General features: G+C 33.6%; 1 protein-coding gene across 3 annotated transcripts; it reads left to right on the top strand.

Moving 5' to 3' along the window:
- Positions 1-1907: 1907 nt before the first annotated feature.
- LOC119632882 (coactosin-like protein) lies at positions 1908-27584 on the top strand. Of its 3 annotated transcripts, XM_038026051.1 has the most exons (6): positions 2011-2098; positions 2173-2192; positions 3058-3269; positions 26634-26716; positions 26846-27086; positions 27186-27584. In XM_038026051.1, exons 3-6 carry the CDS (start codon positions 3219-3221, stop codon positions 27300-27302), a joined length of 492 nt encoding a protein of 163 aa, XP_037881979.1. In that variant the 5' UTR covers positions 2011-2098; positions 2173-2192; positions 3058-3218; the 3' UTR covers positions 27303-27584. The 3 variants fall into 3 exon arrangements, with proteins under 3 accessions (XP_037881971.1, XP_037881979.1, XP_037881963.1); XM_038026043.1 differs by lacking the exon at positions 2173-2192 and having other exon boundaries at positions 1908-2098; XM_038026035.1 differs by lacking the exons at positions 2011-2098; positions 2173-2192 and adding an exon at positions 2259-2608.

Here is a 27584-nt window from a genome sequence, read left to right as displayed (position 1 = left end):
ATTATTTTATTCATTTTTCAACGCCGCTGATTATCTCAGAAAAGACAGGAAAATATATGATGTGTAAAACGAAATTACAAAACATTAATCTTTTATATATATTACATGTGTATTAAATGTTACCAAAAAAATTAAATAAAAAGAAAACAGCTTTTTTGTACACAACGCGATGAACCATCTGTCGTTGACTTGCGAAGTTTAGAAGAAGAAGAGAAAGCTTTTTTTTTGTTATTAAATTGTAAAGAGAATACAATGAGAAAAACATAAAAAATACATTGACATTAGATGTCAAGAGAAATGATTAGAGAAAGGGCAATTTAAAATAAATATTTGTTCAGTTCAAATTGCGTTCGTGCATTTGTAGTGCGATCCAAGCGATCCTAAGGGTCCTATGGTCCTAAACGTACTAACAATGATAGATTTCCTCTTGTCAAGAGTTTCTTAAGCAGTCTAAATAATACTGAGCTCTTAATAGCTCATGCTTCATGCAATTCGCACTTGTATAAATATTAACTAGAAGCATCTCTATTATTATTAGGCTCAATAATTTTTTGAGCTACGTAGCATATGTTATGTACACCACCTACATCTCCTTACTTCTGAATGCATGAATGTAAATGCACAGCAAATATGGTCTCAGTTGTCAGCGATATGGCATTTAATATCGGATTATCGAATTGGAATTAAAGACTTTGGCTAGCTAGAATGAGTTATTGTTTAGGCAGTTGGGACTCTTTGTAAAAAAAGTTTCTCTTTAAGTTAAACAGATTTCTTTTCACAAAGAACTTTAAATCAGAAAAGCGAGACAGGAATGAAAGAAAGAGAAAGATTATTTGACGTTGAACTTTGCTTCTTACTGAGTTTTTTTGTATGGTTTTTTGTAGTTGTAGTCTGCTGTTTTACTGGCGACTGGTGTTCAGTTGTTTTGTGGGCTGTTTTGTTGAATCTTTTTTGTTTTTTTTGTTTTTGTGCACCGAGTGTCTGTATCTATATGTATGAGGGTTTTTGCGTGAGTTTGCTTTTACGGCGACTTCATTCATTGTCTGCGCAACTATATGTGTAGATGAATGCATATGCCGACGTATGCGTTTAATAGAAAATATCAATATTTGGATTTTTTTGTAAAAAAAGTATCCGGAATCAATTATTATACAATTTTATTTATAGTAGCTTGGTTAACCCACCGGCAAAAAAAAAATCTTTGAGCATTGGGATGATAATCAAATGTGACGGAAATTCCAAAACCAGTCTATTTACCAATTTACTCGAATTCGTTTCCAATCTGCGCTATCGAAGAATATCGAATATATTCAACAAAATTGTGTGCGAAAACTGACGGAAAAGGCTTAGAAATGCGAAGAAAAAAACCAAGGATGGCTTCGAAAAGCCATCATCGTTGTCGGCAAAGTCAATCTATTCATATCGACAAGCCATCGATTAGTTGATCTCTAAATTAGCCGTTATTAAATTATTAGGGTTCGGATTATGATGAGGGATCTACTCACGAATCTAGTGTGACATACGTTACATCGACTAAATGGCACCCCGAAGTAATCGAAGGCTATATTAAAGATGATTTATAAAAAGTGTTTTGCTGAAAGTATTGGTACCCGGTACTTTTTTGTCACCGGCTTTTAGTACAAATTTTCTACCTTTAACAAATATTATTGTAAACATTAATATAAAGACTACACTAGTAAAAAAAAAAACTTTGATATGACGCGCATTTAAAATTTGTCCTAAAACGAATTGTTTTTAATTTAAAACTGCGTTAAGTTGAAAGACCCGCCAGGCGATCGTTTCAAATTTACTTTCAATAAAAAGGAAAATAATTCCGACTTTTTTGTGGTTTAAAAACACATTAAACAATTTATTGAATTTTTGTTGAACTTTAAAGTAATCCTCCAAACATAAATAAACTCAGCGAATTTTATGCGAACCGCAAGCAACTCAATCAAGTTTGATGCAAGGCCATGAAAGCAATTCTCAGTTTGGATGAAATCTTATTCGCCTTTCAAACATAACCAACGTGTTTCATAGGCTACGAGCATGTTGTGTGCTTTGCGTTTTCAACACCAACGCTCATAAACATTTAAAGGTAAAGCAAAATTTGCTCTCGGCAGAGAAGAGCCCAGCCCGTTCGTTTCATTCGCCTTTTTTTTTTTTTTCTAGATAGTTCACTCAGTTTTTAGGTAAGAATGCACAGCAAAGTAAAATTTACTCTGAGCAACGAATTTTATTCTCTGCATTATTGCGGGGCATCCATAAGAAATATACAGCAAATACAGCAAAGTAAATTTTAAAATTGAATTTGAATTCATTTCATTTGGATGTAGATTTTTTATCGCGGGACTTGTGTTGAAAATAATATACGTTATTTTATATATTATTATATATTAAATATTTTCATTTGAAGTTGTTCAGTCAATTCAACAACAGTGAATTTAGTATAAAAGTGCAATACACGCTTAAAAACGTTTTGAAACAAATATTTAAAAAAAAAAAAAGAAGAAAACATACAATAATAATAAAACTAAGAAACATCAAGCCGTTGTTTTAGTTCGTTCACTTTAATTTAAAAAAAAAATTAAGAACGAAAAAGAAGAAGGTGTGATTTTTCGATTTTTAATTTTTTAGAAAAGTTTTTATCAATGACTTTATAAAATATGTAATAAAATGTTACGGAAAAATTCTTTAACAAGAGCAAAACCAGTTTTCTTATAAGGATGAATTCTTAATTTATATAGGCATATACATATATATATGCATATATATATTAAGCATATGTATGTTATGTATATATATATATATATATATATATATATATATTTTCAAATTTTTTAATAATTTTTGTTATAAAATTAATTATAAATTATTTATGTTTTGTTTAATAATAATAAGAAAGAAAACAAAAAAAAATTACAGTCAAAATAACTAAACGAAATTTTATTTTTCTTCTTTGTTATATTGTGCGAAAAAAACCGGCAACACATATATCAACGGATATGCATAAACGCAACTCACATGTATACACACACGCCCCGATAAATAATAAAGTAAACGGCTTTTAAAGCAGCCAGAAAACGTGCAGCATCTCTAAAACGAGTATCTTGATCTCGTCTATAATTCTTCGTAAGCAAGAAGTATAGAGCAACAACAAGAACAACAAGACAGTATAGTCACAACAAGAACAAACAACTTTAATCACAAAGCATAAGATGTCAGACGGTATCGAAGTTGAACAAATGGTTGAATCCAAACCACGAAGGGTAAGTGTTAAAAATCATCTCTTACAAGTACAAAAGACACAAAGGTGCACAAAACTCGACTCGACTTATGTGGACATAAATAGCAGCTAACCATAGTTAGCTTGTATATTGCATGCAATTCTCGTAAAAAATATTTAAATTTTACCACAATTTTCCTTTCATTTATTTTTGAGCAAGAGAAAAAACTACGCTATCAGAACGCGAGATAAAGAAGTTAAGGGTTTTATTGATTTCATTTGTAATTTATTAGGAATAAAAATTATAAAAAAATAACAAATAAAAAACAACGTCTATTGTATGTTTCAGATGTTCACCTTGATATACATAAATTATTTGCTAATTGTTGTTTAATCATGTCAGCAATTTTTGAACAGCTTTAACGTAAAAGTTGCCTTTTCTCCGCCATCGTTTTTCATTTTTCATACTTCATTTCTCATTTCTGATTTTTTTTTTTTTTCACGTCTGATACAACTGTTGAAAGTTGATAAAAAGGAAAAAAAAAAAAAATACAAAGAAAAAGAAAAAAAGAAAACTTATTATCTCTTAGTACTCATGCACACCACTTATGTGTGTCGTAATAATCATAATAATATTTTTTATTATTTCCATATAAATTTTGTTTATCTCCGTTTACGATGACGTGCAAGCAGAACAAAGCCTTGCATTGTGTAACTAAAGTATTTTGTATGGAAACAGGAAACGTACATTTTTTTCTTATACGAAAACCAAAAAATTATTTCTAAAAATATTTACACATTTTTATATTATTTTATACTTATTCTAGAGGTACTAGTAATCCAGGTCAACCGTGTTTAATATACGATTAATATCTCTCTCTGTCGGGTTAAAGTTTCAAACGGTTCATATTCGCAGCTCAATTAAAACCGATTACAGTGAGTCTCATTAATAAAATATTGGGCTCTTTCGCTCGACAAAAAGTAAACGCTTGTCAAACCTAGGGCAAGACAGGCAGAACACGTTTCCAAGTTCCTTTTTCCCGTTATATTTGCAAGTGTAACGCTATTCCACTAAGAGTTAGGCGTTTTCCTGTTACGTTCTTGTACCCATGGCTTAGGGCGAGCATGGCAGTGGAGTCGAAAAATTGCTATATTCTGGCTCTGGCAATGTAAACAAGGATATTGAAGGAATGTCTGGAAGAAACTACAGACAAATTCTACCAAGATAACAACCTCAAGCATAAGTTCCGCTTAATTCGAGAATGGCTCTTCTCCACGCTCTTCTCCAACCAACCGACATAAACCCCATCAAAAACATGTGCGACGAATCGGACCGCCATGTGTGAAAACACTCAATCTCTTCCGTCCAACATCTGAAAAATAAACTACAACAAGAATGCAGTGAAGAGTTTCCTAAACCAAACAAATTATTAAAAGTTATTATATACTGTTTTTCTCTTCGTACCCTTGCTTATGTGAAAAACCCACAAATTAATGACGCAATGTTTTTGAAGTTGTTGAAGTGATTTGCTTTTCTTATCGACTGGAATAATGTATGGAATACATATTCCCTGGTAGTAGAACATAGCCAAAAAGAAAAATTTTCATGTTTGGACTATGGACAGTGTTTAACAAGCTTTCACCTTTTGGCGAACGAAAAGGGCCAATATTAATGAGACTGACTGTGGATGAAGAGGAAAATGTCTAAACTCTACACGACAAATGTTAATTTCTTATCGCCCGCCTCTATCTATTACACACAAATAGTCAGCTAAGTATTGATATTCGTAGTACACGGTGTTTCCTAGTAACTAAAGTTATCTCCATTTTTGCGATCAACTATGCCTTAGGCAACTCAGCATTTATTGCAAGAAATCATTTTGGATTCGTAAAGACAACAATGAGCCAAATTGATTACAGATCGTATAAATAGTAATAAAAAAAACATTTATTATTATTTCCTACTTGTCGCACTAATCTAAGCGATATTTGTGCTATCACTGCAATATCGCTTTCTTCGTTAATAGGAAAAATCTGTACATTTTTAGATCATGTGTGAGAATATTTGGAGAGTTTTTTTCCACAGTTCTGTGTAAATAGACGCGATCTTAGCACTTCTAATAAAATGTTACGATGTGTTCAAAATAGTTTCATGGATTTTGCAGTGTGCACATAAGAAGAAAGTCTCACCCTATTCATGACATTCACTGGGACATTGGAAATGAAAAACCAAGAGACATGTTCGCACACAATACAAACGCAATCTTCGCAACTGTACTTAATATTCTTAACGCTTTCTTTAAAGTAACATGTGTGACAAGACAACTTATTAGTTTTTTCCATAAATTGTCGATTTGTTCAGTTAATTATAACGAAACCATATAAAACATTAAATTCGTACAAGGCTGATCATTAAATGCCTTACGTCATTTCGCTGAATACGATACGAGTTTACCGAGTTTCCTCAAAAAGTAATAGAAGCTCGTCATAGCTCGTTGCTTAGTTGTTATAACGGCACTTATATGGAAGAGCCAACATGATTTAAGCCATACAAGGCTTACATTTCAAAAAGTCCTTTTAGTAAAAAGGCACATTTTTGTACGCGATTCGAAGCAATATAAAGCTAATGTTAGTGGGAGTTCGCTGAGCTATGCGAGAGTGCCGAGGTCAGCTGTCGTTCTGAAAAGTTCATGACAGCCAGAGAGATCTTTCGAAAATGGACCGAAGTAATTTGTCCTTGATTCAATTTGAAAATCTAACCAAATCTCTCACTCACACATACATACACACGCACACAAAATTTTATTTGATCTACTGATCTCTCAAACTCAATTATATAAACGGGAGCTCTTACAGATCTGCAGTTACATATTCCATAGCGATAAAAAATTGCCATAACTTTTTCAGGAATTGCACAATAATCAGAAACAGCGGTCGTTTCACAATGAAAGCTTTTCTTCTTTCCGAACGTCTGTTATATAATTTCTTATAATAAATTTTCAACGAATTAACGAAAAAAAAATATTTCGTCCAGGAAAACTTTATAAAAAACAAAAACTCTATATTGCTATGATATGCATACACAGGCAACTGCCGTATAACGCGAAAGTTCCATATTGCCGTATTATACGAATTCGTGTTGTACGAAACAAAGAACTACTACCAAAAGGGAGTTTAGTCTTCAAAAATTAAAAACCATGCTACGATATTTGCCCCGTTTATCCACCAAAAAGTCTTCTTTGCTCTTTTATTAAGATTAGAAGGTCTTTATAAATTCGTTTACATGGTGCTAAGCACTATGTACTCTTTTCGGTCTCCATTTCAAAAATAAGACTCTAACTGTTCGGCTAAGTCCAGGCTTTTCCTTATGCCTTATGCTTTGTAGAAGTAAACTTTCTAGTAGAACTATGGGATTTCCCTCATTGCAAATGAAAAAATTCCTTTTTAATTGCTTTTTATTTTTTACGAAAGTATTGCCCAAATCCCGAATCGAACTAGCGTGAGTGCTTCTTATAGAAGTGCTGCGTTATACGAAGATTAACTATCCGCAAAAGAGATCCTCTAGTTACTTACTCAATGCAGAACGATTACAAAAAATCATTTCAAATTAAAATTTAAAACACTTTTAAGAAAAAATATGCGCGCATAGTTGAATATAAGCATTATAGCTATAATAAGTAAATACAAGTTTAATTATCGTAGCATTGATTTAATAGACTACTCCATCTACTATACAATATCGTTAAAAAGTAAAGTTAGTTGCGGTATATTATATGATTGTGTTTAAATATATATATATATATATATATGTTTGTGTGTGTGTGTGTAAGATGGAGCATAAATATTTACTTTTATAGTAATTTATATGCATTTATGCACATACATATAAATAGTGCCTGATGTGCATGTATGATTAACTTGCATTGACTGATGACTGATGACTGATTATTGCTTTTGTTGTAGTTGATGACAAATCTCCTCCGGCTCGTTTAATAATCTGTGCTCTTTGCCGAGTGTTTCGCTAGTGTTCAGAGGCTTGAGATAACAGCAGAGATTGTGTGTGAAAGTCCCCTATTTCATGTGTTCATGCATAATAATTAAAATCTATTTATAAGATGGGCTCGAAAATAACATTCAAGTCATTCAAGCGATTTCATTTTAAAGAAATTAGGTTCAGCTTAAGTCAACTTTTTGTGTTTTTCTCTACTCACCGCTTCACCGTTTTCATTGACTTTAAAAGGAAAGATCTTGAAAACAGAAATATTACGATAGCACGGCATACATGAGACATGCTACGCAAGCGTATGCTCCATCTTACCCAACACGTTGTTCTATGTGAATTCGGCTACAGCATGAAAACCTCGTCTGAATGTGAACATATAAATTTATAATTTTTAAGCGTTGCGTTATGCCAAGTGCACGGGTAAACCTAAAAATGAGCCGTGATTTACAGATACGCGGACAGCGAGGCCAAAAAGTTTATCGTCACTTGTCACATCGTTATCTTTACCATATAACGTTGTTTGTAGGTTACATAAAATGCATAAAAGTTAGGTTTTGGGAAAGTCTAACATTTACTAGCACTCATTACCTGAGGCAGCGGTTATTTGATTACGTCGCCCTGCTCTGAAGTAATCGCTGAAGTAATCTGGCTCTTCTTCTTGTAGACCCCCTTGCCAGAGATAGCGATTTGTCGTCAATTGCATTCAATTCATATAGTACTTGACTTTAAGACTGTAGTTCGATAAACGTCCTTTTTCTACCTAAGGATCAGCAGTGTGTTGTGACGGCTAGCTGAAAACACAAAGTTTCCATATAACTTTATTCGCAAGCGAACGTTGGAAACGCAATCTCTAAGTCGGAAAAGCAAATGGTTTTTTGTATGCAACTAGGTGCTGAGATGCAAGTCCATTTTACGCTCATACGCCTTTATTACGACGAAACGGTTTGGCGATTTTCATTTAAGGCCTCATAAGCGAATCGCTACAAGCTTCACCAGCTCGTGAGGCAATCTTTGATCCCAGACTTTTGTTACCGCGTTTACGGGAATATGCACGCACACACATGGCCGTAATATTTTTGTTTCAATAACGTCCGTCCGTCCGCATATAATTACCTCATTCGCATTTCCCTCTCCGTGAAAACGTTACAGCTATATATACAGATCGTAACTGAGATTCATCTTATGACGAGATTTTAGATTTTCACCAACTTTCTAACGAATTTCTTCTTTCTAAGCAACGTGTTATTGCTCATAACTATTAATGAAAAAAAAAAACCATTCTTATCTATGTAAAAATATTTATAGTTCTTAGAAGAGCAGTAAGTTTCTGACTTGCAAACTATTTTTACTGGAACTCTTTGCCTTGTTTGTTAAGAAAAACAAAAAAAAAAAAAAAAAAAAATTTATAAAAAACCAATACCACATACATATTATTTAAAAAATATAAATAATGGACACATGGATAGCAGCACACATCACTACACGGCTCGAATAAAAACGCAACGATTTATAAAGAAAACTTCACAAAAAGATGCACTTTCTTTAAAAATATATTCTAAACAGTTTGGGGAAAAGAAATTTTTTTTAAATGTTTAAGGGATATAAAGAAAAATTGGACGCAATGCTTCCGATAAGGTATTCCTTCAGTGTTTTAAATATTATATTTTAAAATTAAAAAAAAAAAAAAAATTATTTCTTATGTATTTCGTAGATCTTTCAATAAATTCATGCGTGTATTCTTACGAAGCAGTGTGTGTGTGTGTGTGTGCTATTTATCACTGTTTGGGTGTACACACACCCAAGTCTGCTTTTAGTCGGTAGACTAGATTTCTGAGAAATCCGTGCAAAAATGTAGATGCGACATGCAGTAAATTTGAAAAAAGCGTGTAAAAAAAGCAATAATGAAATCCATATTACCAAGTATCCAAGTAGCAGTGGAACACGTCGCCAACACATGTGTGGACACAAACGTGACACGACTTCTGATCACAATATTGCCTCGATAATATTTTCTGTTGCTGTATACATGATTAGTGCGAAAATTAGAGCAAAAATATTCGTGCAAAAAAAATGTATTTGCTGTGCAGCGGCGAATTCTGTTATTTAAAAAGGAACATCTAAAATAGACCGTGTAAAAAAAGAGTTGGATGTACTCTCACTTACAAGAAATATAAAAGATTGTGTTCCCATAACTAATTAAATAGCAAAACAAATGCACTTAACAAACAAATATGGTAGAAAGAACAAAAACCAGCGGATATCAAATGAAATGAAATGTTTTTTAAAATACAACAGAATTTCATTTACAGATAAAATAATATTATTTCTTTTTTGCTCGTATCTCGCATATGATGTTCGTACGAGTATATGTGATACTTGATATATACGATGTTTTGTGATATAATTGCTGTGAATGCTCTTCCATAAAATTCCCCCCATTATGGGATCCCTAAAGTAACTCCAGCTCGCTCTAAAAAACATTAATATTAACTCCGTCAGACGTATGCACATACTCAAGTATATATATAAATATCGTATATAAGAAAATCATATGCCTACGTGTAAAATAAAATGATTCTAATTTTAGTCAGAGATACAATAGTTACTCAGTTATACACAAGCGAACATATTTTTGAATACCAAAGATTCCTCACACTGTCACACCAAAGCTATCATTTATTAAAATTTATGATTATTTCGAACGACACATGGAGATATTTTCGAGCAGGCGCGTTGTTCTTACCCTGCCGTTAACAATTCGAAAAAGAAGAAAAAAATAGAAAGAAATTTGATCAAATAAGAAATCCATACTTGATTTCGTACGAACGCTGAATACTTGAACACCAAACACATTTATAGAAGTACTTCAGAAGATTAATGTTCGTGTAATGGATCGATCATAAGCAATTCGCAACTGTACTTACGATCGTAGAATTTGTTTACGTACTTGTTAGAGGGCAATTACCATTGCTATGAAACAGGCTAGTCAGTCTCACTTATTTCCAGCTTCTGACTCGCAAAATCATAAGAAATGAGAAGAAAAATTCAAAATTTAGAACGTCCGTGAATGCAGATCACATTCACTATTGTTATAGGATGCACAGACAACGCCATATCAATCAATGGATCAACTGAAAAAAAAGTAAAAGAAAAAAGGAAACTGCAATGGAGTTAAGAACGAAGAAACATTCGACTAAGGACGAAGCGATTGTATGTCGATCGTATATGTAATATTTGATCGTACCCATTAAATGTCGTTCATACGCTATATTATATTTTTTTTTTTTAACTTGGCAGCACGTATTGCGACTACTTCATAGATTGTTTTTTTTTGAAATTTTTTGCAAGCATATTTTTAATCAAAGTGAGGCTATATTCTTACCCAGATCTGAGCTTAAGATAAGAAACTTGATAGGACCTTCACCTGGACTTGGTAATTGGTGAGATGACCGCACGAAATATATCTACCGTAACGATAAGCTTACAAAAAATGAAAATTCATAAACCAATAATTGAGTGATATATTATACACTATATACCAGGCGTGTAAGTCTGATGCCGGAATTTACCCATAGATGGCCCTAACTTTCAATGTCAAGTTTTGTGCCGAGAGAGCCAATAGCATTCGCCGGCATGTCTTATTTTCTTCGAATTATACAAGAGAAGGTCGTTTAGGCGTCGTATCGTTACTGTAGACTTATTTCGGGAATTCCAGGACCAAAAGTTCATGGATAGACCGAGATATAGCACCTACATCGACTGTGAAGGTCGTTTTGGCGTCCTAACGTTGCTGCGGACTTATTTTGAGAATTCGAGGATCAAAAGTTTATGGGTAGACCGAGGTATAACGTACAACCGAATGGGTTTGTTAAAATTTCGTGAAACTGTCAACACTAAACGCTACGAATAACGATTGATCAATTTGAATGATTCGATGTCCAAGAAACGGCCGGAATATCAAAAACAAGCGACGCAAGAGCCCCCTTTTTTACATAACATCCGTTCGTCCATCGATATTACGAAACTGATTTGCGCCACGTTCGAAGCGACGTTCAATATCCCGATTACTCGACGTAGTGCGTGCAGCCCACTCCCCGAACTCTAGTTCCTCCCGTTACCACTCGTTTGCATCGATGGGTCATACATTTAATAAGCAATATTTTGATTGCGTATGGCCATGTGAGAAAAGAAGAACTCAATGCACGGGGTTCGGAGAAGATTACTAACATCATGGATGGAAAAAATGTACAGTTAGCAATGGGCAGTATTTCGAAAAACTTACTTTTCATCGTTTTCATGCAATAAACTTTTATTTGTTATATCAAAAAATCCCGATTTCATATTTACATACCTAAGTAGTCGAAAATGTTAACCGAAAATTGGGTGCACATGGTTGGGACGGAGTCGCTTAATGATGTTTATCGGCATTGAGTAGGATGAAGCGATGAAGCAGATTTTCTGATCAGTGAATATATCTCAAAGAAGAAACAAAACGAAACAATAACTGACTGACTTATAAAATAGGATTTTCTTCTTCTTCTAATGGGTCTCTCTCGCGTTTTTTATAATAATTTCTCTGTGTGCAAATTACCATTAAATAAAATGAAAATGCAGTCTGTCGCAGCGTATGCATAAAGAATGAAGATGAAAGATGATGCACTTTAAGAAAAAGTAAATACTAAGTACGAACGGTAATTATTATTAAAATAAACAGTTACAGCAATTGTACTTAATTTTATGCAATTTGGCATAATTATTATGAATAAGAAAAAATGATATCATTCTTGTAATTAGAAAATAAAGAATTGGATACGCGATGAATTATATAAAACTCATCTCTTACTCTATAAAAACGAGAAACCTTCTTAGCTTACTATTACGTAGTTTACTTAAACGCGACCCAGCCAAACCAAGATACATGCATACATGCATTTTCGTTGTTGTCATGCTGCAGAATGCTTGGCAATTTTTTTTTGCTTTTGTTTTTTCTCCAACTCGAAAATAATAAGAATATGAAGTATTTATCCTTTCCGCTAATAGAAGTCATTCTTAGTCTTTTTTAAACGCAATTTGCTATCTTTTCAATTTGGAACGCGTTTAATTGGAATCATAAAAAAAAAAAAAAAAAAAAAAAAACATAAATACAGAAAAGAAGTTGTGCTCGGCTCGAGACGAATTGAATCGTATCGTTACCTATATCTATTTTACCTATCAAATCGTGCTCTTATCAAATTTAGCATTGACACGTTCTCGGAATGGTCTTTGGTCCATCAAATTCGATCATTTTTTCAAGTTAATATGGCAAAAACAATAAGAAAAGGCGTTAAGATAAGACTTATCCAGACAGACAATTTGCGTGGGTAAGCAAAGAGAGCAAGTGTTAATTGTAGTTGTATCGCTGACGCGTGCATGTGTACGTTACAAAAGCACTTAACAAATCGAATATACCCTCCTCCTGCTAAATATGTACAAAATGTACAAACAAAGATAGTCGTGACGATAAAATTTAAATTTAAAAGAGTGTTTATTAATTATTTCGATTCGAGACCAAAGGTGAATGACACCGCCAAGCTACGTTTGTAACATTAGAAAGTGATCTTCAATAGCTTTGCGAGATTGTTAATCGGTAGAAATTTGCTTATGCAAATATTAACATATTGATAAAAAAAGTTTTCCTTTCTTCTTTGTCCCCGTTTTCCTTAAACTTATTACACTCGCTGTTAATACGATTTTTGCTTTATTAGGATAACCAAATATTAATTCTGACCATAGGGGATCGTTCGTTATCGAAGAATTGATTTGCCGACGTGCTAATGCAGACAACATATAACCTGCATTCCCTTTACGGCACCGACAAGTCGCTTTAAGTGCGCAGAGTTTCAGAGCATTCTTCGTTTCATTCAACTTGTTTTCGCTCTGCTTTCAAATTGGCCACGGAAACTGGTATTTAAAACTAATTTAAGTTTGCTATTAAGTTTATTTATTTGATTATTATCTTTAGAAACGGCCTTCTATGAAATATAGTATAAAATAGTTTGATATAATTGCGTTTTTCGTGGATTCAATGCAAGATTTTGAAAATATTGTTTCCGACCTCTGCGGTCTCATCTCATTTAAATTTAAAAACTCACCGTCAGCACAATAGTTAAGAATGTCTGCTTTGAAATCGAAGATATTAGCAACTGTATGTGTAATGTGCTGCCACCTGCGCGTTGCTTGAAAAAGATTAAAGTGAAAGCAAAAACATATCAATGCTTGCTTCACCACAAGAGACGTGTCATCTTCTCTGTAACGTGCGGTGTGCTTGTGTTTTACTTAGATTTGCAAGATAACACACAACAAGTAAGAAAGTTGCATTCGCTTCAGAGACGATGCTATGCTAATTAATAACAGTTGTCTCAACCTTTCATCTTTCAGGCAGAATACGAATACGATACGCAAAGCCCAACTGAAGCCTCAAAGGCTATTCTCAAAACTAGCTGCTGTTCTTTGTTATCATAAGAATGGAAGCGCTGCTAGAAGAGACTATAAGTGATCGACTGAGTAGCAGGCTGGAGAGCACATAACTTAGGCTTAGTGCTGCTAACATGTATTAGACAACTTTGAGCTTACGGTCCAATTGCATTGATTGCGGTTGTTGTTGGCAGCGCGATGACTTCATTTAGTTGAAGCAAGTCATAATATGCTATATCGAGCTGATCGCATAAGGGCCCGCATCATTAATACTCATCATTTTTTTCGTTGATAATGGCCCGATTAGTCCGCACCGTAGTCATTTAGTCTTTCATCTTCCTTTAAACTTTTAAGCTTTTAAGCATTTTCCGTTTAAAACGAATATAATTAGTGAACATTTCTCATTACTGTTGTTGTTGGTAAAAACTAACACGTTTACTTCAACAATAAATTGCGACAAGACACTATTGTATAGACCTCAGATAGCGGACATTCGAATTTGAATTGATTCGCAGTATTTTCGACGATAATCTCGCAACGTATTGCTTCGGTGTTATTCCCTGCGTATAATATGTAATACGTTGCTTATTTGGATTTATATACACATTTGTACACATAAATGAATTTAAACTGTTGTAATGAGAAACGATAACGTATTAACTATTGCTAAGAATTTTAAAAGTGACTGAAGGTCACGTCGTGATATGATTCGTTGTAACAAATAGCCGTAAGAGCCGGATACCATCAACTTGCGAATGATATCTTAAGAATATGAATTATACAAAAAAAAAAAAAAAGGGGGAAAAAAAGATCAACAAACTTTCGATAAATTGCAACAACTCGGCAATGTTGTCTAACTATTCACAATACACATCCGCATCCGGCATTCATTCCATTCATTTTGTAGAATTCTAATCATTCGAATGATATATTATATATAAAACACCGACTCACTCCTTTTCACAACTTTATTGTTGCTGCGTGCACTTTCCTAAATGTTTCAAGCATTGGCTGATGTGTGTACGCAAAATATGCGGTTATCGTCATCGTCATCGTCATCGTCGCCAGTGCTAGTGCATCGGCGAATAAAAAAAAAAATAAATAAATGCCTCAACTAATACATGATTATATTATATATATTATACATATTTATATGTTTATGCAACAAGCGCGTATGCCTAACACCATTCACACTACATTATCCGTGAATCGATTTTTGTGCGTGTTTGCGTAAAACAAATGACGCTTGATTTCAATGTAATATAAAGCGTAATATAAAGTAAGAAAAAATATTTATAAGCGGCTTAGACCGAACTCTTTAATACCCGTCAGATGCTTGTTTGTAACATTTTTGCTTATTGTAAAATAAAGCAAACATAAATTCACTCTATTTTTGTACTTATGTATACATGAAGCTCTAGAATGCCATTTTTACCATTTATCATATTAGCAGTCGTTAAGCGTCTGTCTCTATTTAATAATTAATTTTTGCGAATGGAAGTAAAAAGTTCGACTATTTTTCGAATTGATCAATCAACCGAATCTTCATCATCTTTAATATTATGAGAGCTACATGAGAGACACAGTCACTTCACCTGAACAATGTTTTGAGAAGTTTGCATTCAAAAGACTAAGGCATGTCCGCCCGTCCAAAACCAAAATATACATATCTTTACTATACCAAATAGAATGTGTTATCTTGGTAAGAATGTCCAATTGTTTTTGTACACATCTCTGAAGTATCTATTAATTTTGAAAATATTTCATTAACGGCCGACTTGTTCAAATATTGCTAAATTTTACTCTTCGCTCTTCGCTCTTCGCATCTTCACTATCCAATCAAATTACATATATACATACTAAAAAAAGAATAACAATAACTGGAGGTAGATGGATAGCTGGAAGCATATAACCGAGACATGACCAAATCAAGTTAACATGTCATGCAAATCCAAGACATAAGGTTTAAACTATATAATTCCTATTACTAAATGTTGTACAATGCGAAAAATAAAAACTTCTAGTTTACTTCCTCCATATTTCGCAAGTAGGTACCAAAAAAAAATAAATAAAAATAAATAAATAAATAAAATAATTAAAAGTGAAAAAGGAAGAAAATATCTCGGAATAAAGATGAAAAATTAAAAATAAATCTCTCCATATGGTTTGCAAATGAGTAACGAATGCTTAAAGCATACGCAGCAGCAACCGCATGCACATTAAATGCTTTAAATAAAACAAATGTGCAAAACTAAAACTATAAATGGCTAAACTCGAAATGGGAAATACTTTACGAATATTCGCAATGAATCATAGCATTAAAGACGGGGGGAAGAAAAAAAATTCTATAAGAAAAAACATGTATAGCACGGAAGAGATTAGCTATTTGCAACTGTAGCTGTAAGACAACTGTAAAATTGCTCTCGCACAGTCGCTATAAGAAATGTAAACGATTTTATTCTGTTATAATCTGTAACAAATATGAAAATGATTATTGCTTTAAACGTCTGCCTATTACATTAGAATCCGCCGTCGCAAGTTAAGCCTCAACGACCAAAGGCACTTAAATGGATTGCTTCTGCTTTTCAATTGAGCAGCTAGCAGCAAGTAGCAACAGTGTAGTTTGCTCAGCCAAAGAGCAAAAGAGTTTAGATTCGAAGCATTTTTGCAGAAAAGGCATATAACTAAAAGTTGTAATCGCTCTGGACTTTTCGGAAACCCTAAGTCTAATGATTCCTAATCAACATATGTCAACAATGACATAAACAAATTTTACAGCAGCACCTGCGCACTTGAAACTTTAAATGCATTTCCCCTCGAAATACGATTTTTCGAAGCGGCATGCAGCATAGATCAAAAAGCTTTGCATTCTCTTGTCATATGAATTTTTTACAATACCTTTATCAAATAATCTTTCCTAGTGCATCACGCATAAGATTACGTGCAAGAGTGCAGCCTACAGGCTGAATAAAGCGAAACAAGCTGCACTGACAGATAGACAGATAAGCTTGTATCGATTCACAAGATGATTCTTAATCGATCAGTGTAATACATAAGCTGGATTTGCTATACATAATTTTGCATGGTATGTATATGTCGACGTAAACTCGAATATCCGAGATCAAGTGCATCACTTTTTCTCGCTTCTTTATGTTCATTTTAATTGATAGTCTGCTAATGAATAAACTTTTTAACTCCCTTCTCACTCCTAGCAAAAGAAGTTAAGTTATTTCCTTCTCATCGATGTATATTTTACTTATTATTAATTCGATTCGATAATTGTTATATAGACTTCTCGGTTATTTCAATTGTTGGTTCCTTTTTGATTCCTTATCCTATTTGTTAAGAGTTTTTTCAGCTATCTGCGAAAATGCGAAATCTGACAATTTGAAAATCTTCTCAAATATTGGCAGTTAACAAAAGTCAAAAGTTTAGGTGAACCATAGCATACGAGAACGCTACAATGAATATCAATGACTTTTTTAGCTGTTGTTTGACTAAATGACACCTAAATTATCAAAAATAATTAGAGAGAAGAACATCGCTGGACACATTTTATTATGCTTCAAGCTAGAAAGTTCTCTTTACTCGTGTAGTTAACGCATTTAAAAAGCGTTATATGAATCCTTCGAAATGAATATGTAAATATATGTGTGCATCCTTTTATTACATAGGTGCAAGGTGCCCAAGAGGGCATCGAAGAACGAAAGTGGGAAATTAAACAGAATGGGATCATGCCTGTATTATATTTCCATTTACTATTACAGCGATTTTGACAAAAAGGCAAAGTCGCTGAAGTGTTCGTTAGGAGGGGTTTCTTGTTTTCTAATTTCATAAAATTCATATAATTGCTTTTGTTTTTTTGAGCTTTTAGGTTGCGTTCTTTGTTTGTCAAGCAAACGTTTTCCTTTCGTTTCATATTTATTCAGAAATGGGTGAGTCAGGAAGACCAAAACATAAATTAAGCAAAATTGTGGTATATTTTGAAACCAAGCTACGTCATTAAGGTGTGGCAGCCATCATCTTCATCATTATCGCTGTCGTCAAAACTTTCAAACATTGTGTATTGCGTTTTGCCGGTCTTTATATATATATTTGTCTTGTTTTACACACCAACGTATCGTTTGTATACAAACAAGACATTTACGCCTTGTCACGCAACTGAAACATGTCGGACCCGTCTGTCCGTTTATCTGTCTGACCATCTTTCATTTAGTATTTCGAAATATTATTTTCTCTACACCAGTAAGTGCAGACGCGTATATGACAAATATGCGAAATATAATTGGAAATAAATTTTTGTTTTCACTTTTCCAAGAAAATTTTTACTTAGTTTTCAAAAAAAAAAAAAAAAAAAAGAGTAAAAAAAATCGCATGCAAATTTATTTTCATTTATCCGAATTGCACTTAAAACTTTGCCTTCACAGTTGCGGCGTCATCGGTTCACATCAAGACTATCAATTCATTTGCCCTTATCGTAATGGCACACTAAAGATGACATTTTATCAGATCGCCGCAATGATACGTTCTTGATAGGACACAGCACAGCGTAGGCTTTATTCTCTCCTTCAGTTTTCTACTAACCACCATTAATTGATAATATAGCGCCATTTCCACTCACCATTCGTCATTGTTTATCATCATTAAGAGTTTCAACCTTGACTTAAGACTTACTTAATTGTTGTACACGTGTTTGGTCTTTTAACGCAGGATACGCATCCGCTTGCCATTTCAATATCTGCACGAATTTGATAACGTTCGATCAACCGATTGCAGGCTGATGCACCCACACACGGGGAAAAGTTCAAATTGATGTCAAAGTAGAATAAATGTATTCCCTTTTTCTACTGCACTAATAATTTGTTGAGCCTTTGTTTTCTTTTCTTTTCCTTCGAAATCATTTCAAAAAACCTGGAGCAAATATGAATTTTTTAAAAGACATTTGCTCTCCCGCACTCCTTCTACAATACTTGAAGCAAATAAGATTTTTACAATTATATCGAAAATTTGTATTCGAAAGTATTCGAAATTTGGCTCCGACATCGAATTGCCTCGGTCATAGGCTCGGAGAAATGACAATTATCGTGGAGTCCTGGCTCCTTCATTCCTTCATTCATATAGATGTATCTTTTCAAAAATGCACTATGCATTTCAGACTGTTTGTAGCTTCACTTTGCTTTTCACATTCATTTCACAAAATGTATTCAAATTAAAAAAAAAAAAAAAAAAAAAAGAAACGATTACTATTTTAAAAGTCTTCAATGATATAAAAGCATTGAAGAAAGATATAAAGTTGAACGCAAACAAGTTCATTGCCATTGCTGTTGTGATTTCTCCCCATCAAGTGTTTTTCTTTTTCTTATTTTTGGAGGCACTTTCGTCTTTTTAATTTTTATTTGTATAATTTGTTTCTTTCTTTTTTTTTGTTTTTTTTTTCTTTCTTTCTTTTTTGTTATTCATTAATGTTTCATACGAAACCTGAGTCATCTGCTGGTCTATACGAAAATGTTCGTATGTATACACGGAGGACAAGGGGGGATTTATCCTTCCTTATCTCTATATGTGTGCGAGTGTCTTAACACACCCTTCTTAATTGATTATACTTTTTATACCCGTCATCCATCCGCACCGAGGAGTACATCAGACTTGTTAGATGCTTTAATGTAAACGTCGAATACACACGAAATATATATATATATATATATATATATATATAGATATTTTTGATCGGAATAATCAATTCGAATCAATTAAGTGCTAAGCGCTTAACTTTCTATTTATCATCTGTCGTTTGATATGATGCTGATCACTAGCTATCTGCAAAGGAAAGTTTGCTCTCCAATGTTTTCTTATCGTCCGCAACGACATTAGCATTAAGCGTCTTTTCTTTTAAATTTCACAGCTCACTTTCAGCGAAAGGGGCGAATGACCGAGCATTGAATTTAAATTTAAAAAATATTCCTTTTAATCGGCTTAAAAACAATTACACAAATAAAATAATATAAATAATTATATGAGACACCTAACTCTAAATTGTTGTATCGATTATATGCAGATATACTTGGACGAATCATATTTATGCAAAGATATGTACACGTTGCAAGACGTCACTAAGACTATTTAGTATACATTAGGACTTTTGCAGGAAAGTTCACTCATCGTCAACGTTCATCATATGTGTGCTGTTCAAGCGACACGTTTCCAATTATCCGGCCTTGTCTACCTATAGTTCTTTCTCCTTTTGCTTATGACTTTTCTAAGAAGTTTCCTTTATTGCTTTCCAGCGAGAGAATAATATTTTCTTATTTTGTTCCTTTTTTTTTTTTGTTTTCTTTATATTCATCACCCAAAGATGAGGGTATGTTCATTTTGTGAAAACTTTTGCAACGCTCATAAGGAAGCACCAGAGACCCCATAATATAAATACATTGTTGATCAGCATCCAACTCTGAATCGATTTAAGCATGCCCATTTCTCCGTTTGTCCGTCCGTCTGAGTAATGTTTGCTCTCAACCTTCTCCGCAAAAATGAAGCTAGCGACATCAAATTTAACAGAAATATCGGAAGTTCTTGCACGCAGGCTGCTATTGAAAATGAGGAATATCGGTCGAAAGCCATGAATACAGTACGATGTAAACTGAGGGCGCATATATTTTTCGAAAACAAATAAAACATTGGTTGTTTTGTCATTATTCATAAACTATAACCGATGAGTTTACAAGACTTTGAAATTATACTCTATGGGCAATGTTCCAGAACCTCTACAAAAACAGAAAAAATCGGTTATGCCTACTCAATTTTGTGGTGTGCAGAAACAAATTTCCAAAATCCCATAAAATATGTAAATTCTCGACCAGTTTCAAATTTGGAATGCACCTAATGCACCCATGTCCATCTGTTCGTCTGCTTATTTGTCTGTGCGTAACTGTGGCTCGTCTATGTACTAAACATTCTCCGGTCCTCAAGAATGAAGTTATCGCCTACAAAATTGCAAGAGAATTTGAAAAGGACACAAACTCTTCAACAAATATGCCTACAGTACGCCTACTGTGCGAACACTTTTGCTCTCTGTATTTCTCGCTCATTACTCATAAAGTCCAACACATACGCCGTAGAAATTTTCATTCTGAATATTTTTCAACATGAAAACTTATTTCTTTTCCTTTTCCTATTTATAGGATGACGGTAATGGGTATAAAAGATTCGGTCACAACCGAATATAGTTTTCTTACTTGTTGTGTTTCCTAAATTCAGTTTATAACTTAACCTTACTTCGAACATATCAACAAACGTAATTAATACTAATAGGTTTTTGAATTCTCGAAAAATGCTGAAGTCGTATTTTCAACTTTTATATGGATATTAACCCATAGTAACTTAAATCGCTACCACGCTGTTTGCAAGCATTGACATATATAAAGTAAAAGCTATTCATGCGCAAGTGTGCTAATTATACACTCTTTAAACTATATTTTAGAAATGAAAAGCCGTCAGCCTAATACAAAGTATAAGGTGTCCTCGTCGTCGTCATACCTTTCGTTTTTTATGCAAGCATGTTAATTTTATCCCCGCTCATAATGTACAATACGCAAATATATATAGAGCAAGCCAATTGCACGCTGACGCGAAAGGAACCCAGCCTACGGGACGATGTAAATAATACTTTTAGTATTATTGTGAATGCAGAAAATAAGGCAACGAGTTGAAACTGCATTTAGATGTTCTTGTTCTGCTGAGAAAGCAGTGAAAAAATCATCGAAAAATTGCCGCATTTCTTAAGTATCGAAAATTCGCCCTAAACCAAAGAGAATTTTCATTCTTTTTTTTAATTATGTATTTTTTTTTTTTATGCTTACTTCATATGCATTACATAGGCATGCCAATTTGTCATTCCATTTGTAAGCCATAGAAGTATATATATATATATATATATGTATATATATATGATATATATGATATGGATTATTCAATAATTATTATTAGCTTATGGTTTCGAGGGGACTTCAGTATTTACAACAACAACAACAACAACAACTTACACAACGTAACAACTTTGACTCGTACACTCTTTAAATAGCGCTATAAACGCTGTATTCCATTCACATCCATTCACATCCATTCACATCCAATCACAAGCACGCTTATAAATTGCTTAAGAAGAAGAAGTGGAAAAACTTCCTCTAACGAGACTTATTTCAAAATAATGCTTTCAATAGCTCGCACTAACTGTTGAGCTAAAATTCGTCCCGAATTGTCACTACCTTTACCATCTTGAATTGTAACCAGGACTTTGATCAACTGATGGGCACACTTGCAATTCTTGACAACTTGTTGCGCCACGAGTGATGAGTATCCAAAATTCGTCCTAAACGAAGGTAACTTCCTACAACTTTTTTTGTTTTCTTTATGACTATTTTTATTAAAATGTTATTACATTTCTTCGGAATAAGCGTGGGGTGGGGTGAACTCTCTTGAGGGGCAAAAAAAACTATAAGGTTTCAGTAATTAAGTCGATTAACTACGTACTCGTATACAGCGCACCGGCGTATCCTACCATTTAAAATAATGTCATCTATACAATCTATCACTCTCGCACGCTTCCCATCTCTAATATGTATATATATATATATATATATATAGTTCATATTAGAGACTTTAGCAAAACTTATCAATTATTTAAACAATTTTTTGAGAAACTCATAGGCATAATTTGTTCGATATAATTCCTGTCTATGCCAATTCACTAGATCTTATGTATATAAATATCAAAAAAACGTCGGTGATAAATAAACTGTTTACACCACTGAACCTCAAAGTAAAAAATTCATAGAACAGTATGAGGGCAAATCTTGAACAGTTACACCATCTTAAGCTACATACAAAAAAATCGTTTTTCTAATTAAAACCTCATTAGCTGATTATCATTGTTTTTAAGATTTAAACTGTGTAGAAAATTTTACATAGAAAAATTTCAAACCGATTTTTGGTGTATAAACGGCACGATATAGTCCTGTGTTTGCTTTGCACATCTTCGCGAAACGAAGATCCCCATGCAAATCTAATTAAGGCTATCAGTTGAAGATTTCTATAAAAATCTTTACGATTGTGGGAAATGTAAAAACGACAAAGGGCAGATTAAAAGCCTAACGAAAACGTTATATCGTCGAAGAATCTTATTTAACAGATGCTTGCATGTATATTGGCCAGCGACATCTTTTGCTGAAAATGACAACATAATGCGAAGCATCTATGTACGCAACGTTTAAATTCGATGATTTTGACCGTTCCCTTCATTCAGTTTACACGGGCGGTAATCATGGAACACTCTAAATCGCATTTTTGACATGTTGTTTGGTTTCGAGGAATCGATGAAAATCCCAGACGCAAAAAGTCAGAAAATCTATGCACATCGACACCGGAGCGAAATATTCTTGGCCACAAAGTTTTACCGTGCGTATGGTGGGATCAGCAAGGAGTAGTATATTACTGTGACCTATCAAAACCGAATGAAACTGTTGCTGCAGATGTCTACCCACGTCAATTGAACAAATCGAACGATGTATTGTTGCAAAAAAAAACTAGCAGTAGCGGTTAAGAGACGAAAAGTCCTACTAGTGCCCTCTGATTACCACTTGTGCATGTTAAAGAAGTCCGAAAATGGGTCGCTGATTGATTGGATCGCTGTCAAATTAACATCGCTAGAAAGATGGGAAAATGATGGAAAATATTTGGATGTACCAATTTTCTTCAATAAATGCCTTTTTCAAGTGAAAAAATGGCCAAAATACGTGCAAGCATCTAATAAAATCTGGCTACAATCGAAGAGAAAAATCTACTACAACTACTCTCTAGCCATCATCGTTATTAGCCAGAAGTGCATTAATAAAAAGATATATCGCTCTTTCCAACGATTCGTATACATATTCGATCTAATAGGTAAAAACCGCATTGGTATTAAACCAATCACTCACTCTGCAAGAGAAGATTGCCAAAGAAAAAGAAAAAGAAGTAAAAGAAAAAAAACAAAAAAAAAAAAAAAACGATAAATACACAAATAAAACCCGTCAATGGCTCATAAAGCTTAATAAAGTACGATATCCTTTTGTGGAATCGCGTACCAACATAAGTAATAACGCATAATTTGCACCGTGCGACACGCACCAGGGATCGAACCTACTTCTTTTCGAGCAGAGCGAACGAAACCTTACGAGTCATTTTGACCAACTGGCTACCTGGTCTGTGTAACGACTTGGCAATTTTCGCAAGTTTGCATCCGCTTTGGCGAGAATTGAGGACGTGACTAATTTTATCATCTCCCTTAACATTCACCAATCCAATAATTATTACGTTATGTCATCTGTATTTATTCCGAGAAGTAGAACTAGCAATAATATATTAAAGTATGCTTACGACGCGAGAAGAAGGTACGATGAGAGAAGAAAATTTCATCAAGGATTTAATTTCGCCAGATATTTTGAGTTTCACACTGTCTCTCGCTGTGTTGCTGGCATAGACTCGCATGAATTTTATGCCACTGAGTGATGCTGTGAACCCAGCAGGCAAAACTGATATATATATATATATATATTGTGAAAATGCCCAAAGTAAATAACTTTCGTTTCATGTTTTAAGGATTTTATTTTTATTTTTATAGACTGTATGTACACATGGACATATGCACTTATGTTTTTAAATATGTAGTCGTCAGTATAGCCTGCGCCCTTTTGTGGCACAAGATTATATTAAGTTTGTGCGGTTGTGTGCATCAGGCGGAAAGGCTTTAAGTAGATTCGGAATCACTTTATCAATCGATCCAAGCTTGTCTGTCCGCCTGTCCGTCTTTCCGGCCGTGTTCAACCTATATGCCACAATTTTTGAAATATTTTAATAAAATTTGATGCCATAATTGACGCGTTTGCACCCAACGGCGAGAGCTATTGAAAATGATTCTGTAACTGTAGTGCGGTGTAGACCATATATAATCTCTATCCTTGTTCTTCAAAGAGCTTATCCATGTGTATGCTTTTATAATACTTCAAACTCTCTTCTTTAACGCTCTTCGTGGCTGTTCAACGCACGCACGAACGCACGCACGCACGCACATACATACGTTCTTTAACAGAAATCAAGTAAAGATGTCTTGTGTAAGGTCTTTTCCAGTTTTACTGAGTCATTTGCTCGTCTTATCTTAAATACCTGGTGCAAAAACGACTAATAAAGATTTCAATTTCCTTTTGAAAATTGACATACATGTGTTTTATTCAGCAATTTCAAATGAAATTTGCAACAAACATGCACAGCATATGCATTTTGCACTGCACTGCAAACAGTTATTATTATTTAACAGCCTTATATGGTTTCAAATTTGAAAATTGTTTATAAAAATATATTTATTTCATTTGGTCATAAAATCGTTTCTCCAGTTTCGTTTACAATATGTCTTCAATATTACTAAAATCAGATTCTCGAAGGTTGTTTCTTTTTTGTGTGCTTGTTAGCTTCGTCAAGAAACAGATTTATTTTTTAGTACGTTACGTGTTTGAATGCATGTCTGTTTTTTCGCCCGTCTATCGAATAGTTAGCTGACTAATTGCACTTGAACGCAAATTGATAAATGTGTTGAGCTCAAGAGCTTACTCAATTATAGATGCATACACACATATATCGGTTTGGTTGGCCAGCGACAATATTGATGAATGTCAGGAAATATAAAAAACAATTTTTTTTATTTTTTCAAAACTTTATTTTAACTTTAACTGTTTAAGTAAACAGAAGTGAACTTACGGCAAAGTGAGTAATTTATAGTTTATACAGGAAATATATATTAAGCACATTTTTAATTCTGTTTGAATTTAGAAACTGTAGAAAAAAAATCAAGAAATTGATGATAAATAAACGAATTAATAAATGAGGAAACGAATAAATAAAAAACTTGAATACCTATTACCCCAATCATAAAACTTTTTTATGATTGCTCACGCATGCGATTACCGATTATGATCATTTTCAAGTAATGCTGCCATGAACGCTCCACAAAATAATGTTTGACCGAGCTTACGGTCAAAGTAATACACTGATTACGATTACTTATAGTGAATGAGTATGCTCGCCGTCTTTCGATAGTTCTGTCAATTAACAGACCTTTATTTACTTTGGGTCGAATTTCAAAAACTTTTAGTCTTTAGTTTAGTTAGCAGAAGAAGATCGAGAATATTTATATAAGAGTAGAAAGTTTCAAATCAATGACCGCTATAGAACACAATGACAATCGGACAGAGTTTTCAGTATATATTTTTTTTTTTTTTTATTTTGACTATTTCATTTTTACTGTAAGGATGTGTAGGCGTTTCAGTGGATATTTCCAAATTCGATCCACGAAATTAAGTCAATTCTCGCATGGTTCCTTTCGCTGTTGTTTATATATGACAAACACCCCTTCTTAAATCTGCAACAACTGCAGGATTTCTCTTGAGGAAATGTGGTCAAGATGGCAAGAAACTCACATTTCGCTTTCACTTTTCACGCATTTGGCGAAAATACTATTAACGTGAACGAAGACGAGCACAAAAACGCTTTAGGCATTGCAGTCGTTGCGTCGCAATACGTGGAGATACTCTACCGTTTAAGGTAAATTCTTTTATTCTAAGCTCTCAAGGTGCCAGCATTTCCCGTGCAAGTTATCTGATTACGATAATCTCACTTCCTACCACCCGACCACTACTTTTTCCCGCGTCTCATAGCAATTTTTGATATAATATTTTCCTTTAGGTTTTATATCCTAAATTCATTTATATATAGATTGTACAGATCGGTTCTTGATTATCTAGAAGGTTTTTCTGAACATGGGAAGTAAAGAGACTAACTTTGAAGCCTTTCAAAACATTTCATCGAATATTAACATATTGTAAATATTTCAAAAACTTTTGCATTTTTTCTTGTTTACATCCATAGATGCCTATGGCAACTTCGTTGGATAAAGACGCTATACGCGAAGCCTATGAAGACGTACGTTCTGACCTCACAGACACGGAGTGGTAAGATATTCAACACATATTATATATATATATCTATATATATATTTGTATGCATACATTTACACGTATATGTACATGTATATATGTATTTTTTTTAAAAAAGAAATTAATCTAAAATCAATCTTTCAGGGCCGTCTTTAAATTTGATGGGCCCCGTATTATTTGTACAGCTCGTGGGCAATGTTTCGAAGAATTCCGTCAGCAATTCGGTGATAATGAGAGAGCCTTCGGCTATATACGTATACAAATGGGTGATGAAATGTCTAAAAGAAAAAAATTCATTTTTCTTACATGGATTGGACAAAATGTTGGCGTAATACAAAGGGCCAAAATGTCCACGGATAAAGCGTTAATTAAGGATGTTTTAAATGTAAGTTTGTTGGTTTCTTTTTTATACATTCATTTTTAGTTCATCATTCTCATTCATTTCCCCTATTTTTCTGTTTTTTGTTTTGGTTTCTCCTTAAAGAATTTTGCTGTTGAATTACAAGCCGGTGCTGAGAACGAATTGGACATTGATCTCTTCCGTGATGCCTTGAATCGTGCTGGCGGTGCTAATTATGGTACTGGTGTGCGTAATTTTTAAGACTTTTTAAATGCATTAATTCGCCCCGTGTGAGTTTGCTTTCTGAAGCTAATGGAAACAACGAAAATAAAAAATAAACATATATTTTCGACAATTTTTGAAACAAAAATTCTAATTTTGTAAGCATTTTTTTTCTAACAATAAAACATAAGAAGAGAAAGTGAGCAAATTGTTGCTATAAAGTCCTGATTAGCTGCTAAGTGTATTTAAGATATTGATTTTACTTACTTTTTAACACAACGACAGCCATACATACATACATATATATATACGTACATATAT

The sequence above is a fragment of the Glossina fuscipes genome, unplaced genomic scaffold (assembly GCF_014805625.2).
Source record: "Glossina fuscipes isolate IAEA_lab_2018 unplaced genomic scaffold, Yale_Gfus_2 0, whole genome shotgun sequence".
Classification (NCBI taxonomy): Eukaryota; Metazoa; Arthropoda; class Insecta; order Diptera; family Glossinidae; genus Glossina; species Glossina fuscipes.
Note: the sequence above shows the minus strand (reverse complement) of the source record. Positions and strands in the feature narration are given on the sequence as shown.

Bases quoted from the DNA above. Each gene is read 5' to 3' on its own strand.
- LOC119632882 (XM_038026043.1), top strand. From the start codon at position 3,219: ATGTCAGACGGTATCGAAGTTGAACAAATGGTTGAATCCAAACCACGA. The intron at 3,270-26,633 runs GTAAGTGTTAAA...TTACATCCATAG, and splicing joins TTGAATCCAAACCACGAAGG to ATGCCTATGGCAACTTCGTT. The intron at 27,087-27,185 runs GTAAGTTTGTTG...TTCTCCTTAAAG, and splicing joins TAATTAAGGATGTTTTAAAT to AATTTTGCTGTTGAATTACA.